Genomic DNA, 9,925 nt, shown 5'->3' with positions numbered 1-9,925 from the left:
CCCCCCCCCCCCCCCCCCCACACACACACACACCCCCCCACACACAAATTGTTTTAGGCATCTTACCCCAACTCAGCCACACCATCATAATAGGAACAGATAGTCCCAAAAATATATATTCCATCCCCTGCTCAGGTATAAACAAGCTAGGCACATTGGAAAAACATTACTAGCAACAGAAACTAATCACAGCATAAGGAACTCGACAAAGACAAATTCTGCGGTTTTCATACCAGAAAAACCATTCCAGCTACGATGGGAAGTTTCGAATACATTATACAACTGACCACTTTCCATTGCTTTTACAGTTTCTATACCAAACTATGCCACCATTGAGAAACAGTCATAACCCTGCAGAGCCTGCTTACTGTTACTCTATATCTATAATTAACATTCAAGTTGCACGTCGATCCAAAAAAGGTGAGAGGTCACGATGAACAATCTACAGAATTTTGTGAAGATGGAAGGAGGCTCAAATGTCTGTCAAGATCAATGATGACACAACAACAACATAAGCTAGAAAGAAGAAAATTGCTATCTGAATGAAGAACTTGGGATTGTCCCTCATGTTTGGAGACGTTACTGCCCTGCAACAGTGAAACAGTGACATTGTCAATTTGGTTGGCAGAAAGCAGCCTAGTAATTTGACAAGTTTTTGTCTGCAAGAAGAAATACCTAGCAATGCGTTGTGAAAGCCGATGAAAAGGCATGCTTTGAATAAACACAATACCAGGCCCCGTTAGGACAGCTGTCACCAGATTATCATTCTGCAATGGTACAGATATTATTAGGACTTAGGACCATCACCTCAGAAACCAAATAACAAATGACAACAGCAGATGCAAGTCCGATTAGTTCCTTGAAGCAGAAGACAACAGCATATATTTTCATAGAGAACGAATATTCACAAGTCAGATTAGTTCAATCATTAGTAATAAAGAGAACTCAAGTAATTTTACTGTAACCAGCTAAAAAAGTATCGAACTCTGCATACTAATGGAAGGAAGTACAAGAAACTTGCAGGCAATCTGATCTTTTATAAAGGAAAAATTACACTATTGTTTCTTTTGTCCACTTTGGTAGAAATGATATCTGGCATTAATTTCCTTTTGTTTTTAGGTGATAACAATAGCATCAGGGATAACTTGCGCATCTCAACTAACCTCTCCATTCTCCACCAGTACAGGTGTCAACTCTGTTCATCAATATGTGAAAATATCATCTAACTTATTTTGCCTCTACAGAGATTTGACCCCTGGCTTCTCATTGTCCAACTGCCTTTTTAAGTTGAATACTACTTTTGTTATGAGCAAAGATGTTGCAAGACGAGTAACGAACACGAAACTCCAAAACATTGCTGCCCAGCACAGGTATTACATTCACATACAATGAGATTTTTAAATCATTAATTGATGACTATTATCTAGAAAGAAACAGCTAGGATAATATTTTTGAAACATTAATTGATGAATTTTTTCTTTTGATCAGTAAAAGATAGTATTATAGATTGCTAGCATTAAGAAAATGCTGAGAAGTATGAACAGCTAGCAACAGTTACATATTTTGTAATCCGCTAAAGAAATCAAACATAGCTTCTACAGAAGTAATTGAAGCCATGCTGCACCAAAAAGAAAGTAAGGAGATACATCCGTATTTAACTACAAATACAGATTTCATTAATTGTTGAATATTGTCCAGCAAGAAACAGGTAGGATGAATGAGAGGGGGGGGGNGGATATCAAACAAACAGACATGTGAAAACATACCCCAAATACCACCCTTCTCATGGGTCCATTGTATTTCACTTGAACATTGACAGTTGATGATAATGCAACGATACTTGGCACATCAACAGCAAGTACCTCACCCACCTCAAGATTTTTCTGTACAACTGAGGAAGAAAAACACATTTTGTCAAAGAAAGGAATCAGAAAATAGAACTTATGATATTTGAAGACCTCTTAATCTTATATTCTTATATAACTCGAATAAGAAAGTAGTCCAAGCATTCTTCTTATTTAACCATCTGATTCCCCCAAGAATCCAGTACTAGCTCAGTGAAGACATGTCACGTTTCTGAATCACATGAAGGCAAGAAAGAATTTCCCAAAATAGAATCACATTTGTGTGGGGATGACCAATAGCAACTACGCCTCAATTACAAACAAGTCGGGTAGGTGAATCCACACTTACCATGTCTCTCCATTTAAATTTATCTCGGGCAAACATTTTACAAATAAAATAATAAATACTAGAAGTTCATATATTTTTTGTGGGCGTTAAAATCTTTGATAGGGTTAAAAGTGTGAATCCCCGTGAATTTCTATAATTAATTTGGGTTAATTTCAAGCTGAAGGATGCAATTTAATCGAACTTGGGTCATGCAGGACCCGCACAAGTATAACAAAGTCATGAGAACGCTTGTATATAACATTGATATAGCTTGGAATATCAATGATATAAGTATTGGGATTAAATGAAGGAATCCATGTTATTAAGTTGTTGGGATCATTAATTAGTAATGATTGAAGTCACAATGAGGGAATGTATTAGTTAACAAAATGAAATGCAAAGTGAAACAAATTTGAAATCAATGTTTCTCTAAAGACAGACAATTAGTAAACTATGGAATATAGAGAAATGGAAACACCGCCTGCACGTTGACAACCAAAGTTTGGCGTTGAGCAGATATCCCGCAGAGGCAAAGATTATTTCTGGATATGTCTGTGTTTGTTGTGTGACGCACAAGGACTAATTTTTGCTGCAGAGTAAATCTATAATGGTAATCAGGGAGAGAGAAAAATGGACCAAAAATTGTTTAAGCTTTGGGAGTTTTAGGAGCGTCAATGGTATTACATCCCCATTAAATGAGTTTCTTTGTGCATTTATGGATGGCATTCAAGTATTAAATACTAGCCATAACACCAAGTCATCATTGAATTTTAGATTCAACCTGGTAAATTCTTGACCTCTTTCTCCATTTTATTGATGATAGGGGTATTATTGATGTGTTCTTTAGTTAGAAACACCAAGTATTTCATGGATTAAGCAAGACATAGAATGTATGATTTTTCGCCATTATTGGGTTAAGCAAAAAAGACAATAGATAGTGTCGACTTGGTGAAAATTAGTTAAATGCTATTCCTTCTAAAGCTGAAAGCATTCCAATTATTGAGTATGACATGAGAGATTTAGAGTTAAAACTCAAGAATCAACTTCTATGGTGAGCATATGGATTTTTACTAGACTTGAGAAGTCGGGCCTAAGCATTGGACACTTAGTTGGCTTAGTTGGTCATGACGCGCCATTGATATATGTGTGCTTGTATATGTAGACTGGGAATCATTGACATCATTGGATCTTTTGGGGTAAGATTTAGAAAGAGATTCGAGGAATGTTGAAACTTACTACCTCTTGAAGCTTATCCCAATTTTCATATTGTTGAATTGATTTTCGGAAGCGGTATAAGGTGAATCCTAGCTTGTGGGGGAGTAGGTTGAGATTGCACATCAAACTACATGTGCCGGTGTAGGTATACATTCCAAGGTTTGTGGGACAAAGTCCCCTATTGAGAGGGAAAATGATCATTGCTTGATGTACTGAGGTTAAGTTGACTTGTACAACAATACAGGAAGCCGCCCAGACAAGTAGGTCAAATATTTATGACTAGGTTGATCACCTAGAGTTGTTGTTTCTATTTATGCAAGTGTCGGTATGGCGCTCCAGGTAAATAATAAAATCTCACGTGATTATGATTAAGCTTTTTTTTTTTGATGACAAGGAAAACCCGCAGCCGCTACCCTTTGGGTGCGCACGTGGTAAAACCCTTGCTCCTATGCAGTAGCGCGCAAACCATACATGAAAGGTAATTCGCACTGGGCGAGCTTGACCCAGAAGGCAAACCCCTTGCTTTCGCTGGCAAGGGGTTTCGAACTTGAGACCTCCAACATGGAAGTCCCAAGCCTAAACCATTGGGCGTCCCTGAAAGGTTGTTATGATTAAGCTTTAATGCTAAGAAATGAGGATTTTGAGATACATTTTACTTTGATATTTATTTCATTGTTTAAACTAAGAATTGATATAAATGCTTCTTTCTTATATCAATCAATATACATATCACTCGATTTCTTTAAATCTTGTCTCACTTCTTGGGGAAACATATGAGACATACTAAGCATGCGGAGCTTAGGCCTTTTGGCCATTCAGCTTTTGATTTCAGGATTATGTGTTGACCATCCTGAGCCATGTGGTTAGGAAAACTCCACCTCTTCCAATTGGATAGTTTTGGTGAGACTCCATTTACTTCTCGTGGATCTTAGACTGTGATATTCTTTGAGTCGTCGGGGTCTGTCTTGGTTGACTAGCTTAATCCTTGTCATAGAAGTTCCATAGACGGTGGTAGTTCTTTCGGATCGTAATTATGATTGTTCATATGGAATGCATGCATGATAATTTAGTACTTTTATGAATATTTCATTTCAAATGAAAAGTGGTTGATTCAATGGTTGTATTCATGCATGGTTTTCAATAATTAAAGGATTTGGGATTTCCAAAACGCTTCCGCATTCATGAATCTAGGTGCATAAGCAGGGATTATTAGATGGGTTGGTTTGCTCGGGCCGAGTAAAGTCCGGGGTGCCTGTCACGTGGATTTGAGGTGTGACAAAAAGACTTCTAAAACCATAGGACCTAAAGTAAACATACAAAATATGACTAAAACATATTCCTAGCCTATTGGTATCGCCGATATAGATCAAAATAAAATCTCATTGAATGGTGTCAGACAACTCTACAGGTTATTGGACCCTCCACATTTTCTCCCTTTTCTCTCTCAAGTGGCAGGGTGCTGGCTTGGCTCAAACAAGCACATATAAGACAAAATGAAAGTGAATACCCATCATCTGTTCTTGGCATGTCATCTTTAATATATTTCCATAAAACTCTACGTTTATTGGTGAAGTGAGCTTCAAAATCATACCAGAACCACCCCCAACTACGAAAGCAAGCCCTTGGCCCGATATCTTCTGCCTTAAGAATCCCTGGAAATGTTACAAGCATATCAGTCAAAGGCTCAACCTGTTTGTAGCAATTAACATCAGTAAGGCTGAAACTCATGCCCAGATATTTAAGCCAAGATAATTCAGTCATCTCACCTCTGCACTTGCCACGAGGTTACGTGGCCTTTGGTCAATGGCATTGCTGACTTTGACATCATTAATGGAGCAGAGGAATGCATCTGGCTACAAAATAATATCTTACAGTCATGTCAAGATAGAAAGCATACTTAACCGGTAGGCGTGTAAACAAACAGGAGTGCTGCTTTAAAGGAAGAGAACCAATTCGCAAAAGGGAAGTAAAGAAAGATAAAGAATTATCTTTACCTGGCATAAGATTTCACCTCCGAACTTTGCTAAATCAATCTGTAGGGAAACAATGAATTAGAATAAAACAAACCACAAATAGTATGTGTAAACAGAATCATATATGCTAACAGTTGTGTACTATGCCCCACAGCAAGAACAAAGAATATTTATCACCAATTTCTGGATTGATACACACAAGCATGCACATAATAGAAGATTGAATAACCAAACAAGATAAAGATATAGTTTGGATATGAACGAACCGGGAGGATTCTTGCCAGAGAAGGAGCAGCAATTCCAACAAACCCATCAGTTGTACCTGTATTGTGAAGAACTATGCTTGTAGTATTCTTTCCAAAAAGCCATTGCCAGACACCTGCTTCGTTTTCAGTGGCATAGACATTTTCCATCTGGATGGAACCAGACATATAGCACATGGACCCTGCAAAGCATTCGAAGATTCCCGTAAGTCAGTTAAGAATGAGTAGTAAATATCAAATTTTAAAATGATTTGTGGGTATTTTGATTAAGTTATACTAAATATCCTTGAGCAAAAGTATATGACCTGATAAGATACAGTGCTCTATGTATAAAATGGCAACTTAACATTTTTCTGAGGCAATATATCTCCCCTCCTCCCCCACCCCCACCCCCAAAAGGCAGAGGAAAGAAAATGGAAGACTAAAAACAAAAAAAAACCAGTTGTATACACCTGGCCAATTGTTAAGCATTCAAGACAAATCAGTAAATACAGCAAGCATTAGTGGGGCATGACCCAATTACTATGATGTGTAAATACAAGCACATTGACACAATTAACAGACAGTTTACCATTCGTTAGGGGTGAGTGGTTCAATACGACAACCTTCTAGAAGCAAGCCTATTCCTTAAGTGACACATATTAGACCAAATTTTTTCGTGTCATGCAATGCTCGTCTTCTGTTGCATAAAGTGTGGAAACAGTGTAATGTAACCTTCCAAATTCAGACTTAGTAAATGTTTCTATCCCAAAAAAGTAGTTAGCAACTATGAGTCAACAACTTCTACGTACTCCACACATACTTGTACACCCTTGAGAGTTGAGGCAATATCAGCTCACTAGTTGGTTAAGTTGTAGACTTTACAACCAAACCAACATGCATTCTTTAATATCAGTATGTCGGGCAAAATGAGGAGATTTGACATCATGTTCATTGTAAGACTAACTCAAGCAGTCAAGGTGTGCGTGCGCAAGCTGGCCCAAACACCTTGGTTATTCTTTTTTAAAAAAAGGACTAAAGTTTGATAAGCAACAGGCTCCTTATAAAGAATATTTTGTTTTGATCAGGTAAAGTAATTTCATTAATAAAGGCATCCAGAGGATGCAAAAGCAGAATACATAAGAACATGATTAGCAACATACCAGGTTTTGCAATAATTCTTTCTTGTGGCTTCAACATAATCTGAAACATATATACAGAAAAGAGACAGAAATATAATCAGAACTTAATAAGTTTCCCTCTTACCGAGAAGACAAACTGCATGTGAGGTTACCTGAACGATCTGAGCTTCACCACCCAGAATTTGAAAAGGTGTTACAGCATCTTGCGGACTCTACAGCACAAACATAATGCAATGGTCAGGATATAGCTTTGTGTAGACAGAGGAAGGGCGAATTGGTTCATTATTTATGTTATGATTCTTCAGCCTAACTCAAGAGGTGAGGATTGCTCAAACCGGACTCTTCCCCCACCCTCACACCCAGCGTTGGACATCTGATGCATGTGCAATTTAATATGCGTGTCCAACATCGGAAAGGAGAATTTGGATGGGTTTTGCACTATTACCATGATAAGAAATGGACATTGGAGCTGACTCATCCCCTAACGCTAGCTCATGGGGGAGGAGTTCCCAAGACCATATAAGATGACCAATTACCCATTCCACTATCGATGTGAGACTTCTAACACTCTCCCTCACATCCAGACCTAGTAAACTGGAGTGTGGACAATATAATATGGGGGCCCAAAATCAATGAAAAAATAATTGAGATGGGCCTTACTCTAATACCATGATATAAAATGGACAATGACCGGACTCATCCCAAAATGCTAGCTCACGCAGGAGGATTTCCCAAAATCATATTAAGGTGATCAATTACTCATCCCACTACCGATCTGGGACTGCTAATAACTTATTTAGTTCAGACCAAGTTATAACTTTGCCTTCTACAGTATTTATATCTCCTTTTTTTTACTGTGAGCGACAAAACCAAGCACGCATATCATATTACACATAGTTTCCAAATTTTCTATGATGGACACTCAATAATTATAAGTAACTGGACAGCGGCAGAATAGCATATCCTTTAGCTCGCGAGTTAATAATTTCACTTTCCAATGATGATCCAGAACCTTAACTAGGGACAGTTTGTAAGTTGAGACAACTACCGTTGCAAATAAAATGAGATTCTATCAGGACACCCTTTAACATATCAATCATCACTTAAGCATCACAAATCCTCTATATCCATTCTAATTCATCCAACAAATATTAGCATTTCCCAAAAACTCTTCAAAACACCAAACTCATAACTTCTCCCCACAATGTGATTTCTCAAGCTGTAAAGTTCCATTCTTTTAACCCTTCTCCCAACTAAAAAGCAAATTCTAACATTTTTATACACATTGTCAATTCCTGATTCTTACATAAACTCCCCCCACCCCACCCAACAGATTTTACACACTCGAGCCGAAACAATTTCAATCAGTAAGAACAAAAGAAAAGAAAAAAACCTCAACCACCAACTCCAACTATATACAAATTAATTTTGCACTCACCTCGACTAATTCCGCAGGACACACACGCACCTCATACTAATTCCATATGATACAAATGAGAAAAAAATCACCTAGTATTTTCCTTTTATCTATGCTGGAATTTGAACCTACCTCCTGCTACTCAACCCACTTCATTGAACATTGAACACTAAACCACGCCATTGGGTTATAAAAATTGATTTTAAAAAATTTAAATTTATGAATTTCATACTGCCATCACCAAAGAGATTAATCGGTGCAATGACACCAACACTCTATAACATCAAATCCTGGATCCATCTTCGAAAAAAAAATACAATAAAATTGAGAAAAAATTCCAAAAATAACACAAAAACTTGCGAATACCTGATAAACAAAAGGTTGAAACGGCGTCGAGAAAAATGGGGCAGCCATAGATCGAATAAATTTCAGAATTTTCAGATCGCCGGAAGATCAATTTTCCGATTAGGATTTTCTTTTTTTTGTTTTTCTCTTTTTTTGGTGTTAATTTTTTTTTGTATAAATATTTTTGGTTCGTTTTGGATTATACTGTATTAAATATATGATATTAATTAGTAATAAGGTTATACTAAAGTATAAAATTTTATTGTTCCATAAATACCCTTTGGTTTTCATTTAGTTTTGTAATTAAAGTCAATGGCTCGTTCAATAAGCAGTAGCGGCATTTTGGTCAATTGAATAGATAGTTATTTATATTTTTAATATTTATCTGTAGTTTTAATAATTAATAGTACTATGTTATTTTCCTATTGACGTGGCGATTCCTTATTGGTTAATATATCCCCATCGACGTGGTCTTACTTGTCCAACCTGTCGATCCTTGACTGTTGCTGACTGGTTATTGGAGTTTTTATAAAAATTAAAAATTGAACGACAATTAAATTTAGGGAAAATTGTATGAAATAGTAAACTATTAATTCAAATTAAATGTTATAGTCATAATTTCTTTTATTTGTAATTTGCACTAAACATTCCATGTTTTTTATCATCTCATTTGTAGATCGAAATATATAAATGCAGGACCCATTTGTATACCAAAATATACAAATGCAGGACCCATTTGTACATCAAAATGTACAAATTGATCGAAATATACAAATGCAGGACCCATTTGTATACCGAAATATACAAATAGATCGAATTATACAAATGCAGGACCCATTTATATTCCGAAATATACAAATGCAGGACTCATTTGTATTCCAAAATATAAAAATGTAGGACCCATTTGTATCCCGAAATATACAAAGAGACCAAAATATACAAATGCAGGACCCATTTGTATACCAAAATATACAAATAGACCTAAATACATATAGGGGAAAATTATATGAAATAGCAAACTATTAATTCAAATTAAATGTTATAGTCACAGTTTATTTTATTTGTAATTCGCAGCAAACATTCCATTTTTTGCCATCTGATTCGGTATACAATTAGTCATTTTCGATATATAATTACCCATTCGGTATACAAATATATAAAATGTATAAAATGTGTTTGTGTTTGTATGAAACGAGAGAAAAGTGTATATACAAATACAAATACATATATTTTCGTCATATACACTTATAATTATATAAATACAGATCTTATTATACAAATTACAATATATAAATGAATTTATACAAAACTGAATAATTTGTATAAAATTAGATGTATCTAGCGAATTATACAAATCAAAAGCTCCATAGCAAACATAAATTTTGTTATGGAGCGCAATTATGTAAACAATAGTTATAA

General features: G+C 36.0%; 1 protein-coding gene across 1 annotated transcript; it reads right to left on the bottom strand.

Moving 5' to 3' along the window:
- Positions 1–214: 214 nt before the first annotated feature.
- On the bottom strand, positions 215–8,709 carry LOC125841452 (uncharacterized). The gene is made up of 10 exons (XM_049520587.1): positions 8,528–8,709; positions 6,897–6,956; positions 6,766–6,805; positions 5,627–5,805; positions 5,382–5,420; positions 5,154–5,240; positions 4,979–5,039; positions 1,767–1,891; positions 676–767; positions 215–587 (listed from the first exon to the last, which is right to left on the bottom strand). Exons 1-10 carry the CDS (start codon positions 8,573–8,575, stop codon positions 473–475), a joined length of 846 nt encoding a protein of 281 aa, XP_049376544.1. The 5' UTR covers positions 8,576–8,709; the 3' UTR covers positions 215–472.
- Positions 8,710–9,925: the final 1,216 nt, after the last annotated feature.

This window comes from Solanum stenotomum, chromosome 10 (assembly GCF_019186545.1).
Source record: "Solanum stenotomum isolate F172 chromosome 10, ASM1918654v1, whole genome shotgun sequence".
Lineage (NCBI taxonomy): Eukaryota > Viridiplantae > Streptophyta > Magnoliopsida > Solanales > Solanaceae > Solanum > Solanum stenotomum.
This window is presented reverse-complemented; position numbering and strand designations above follow the sequence as displayed.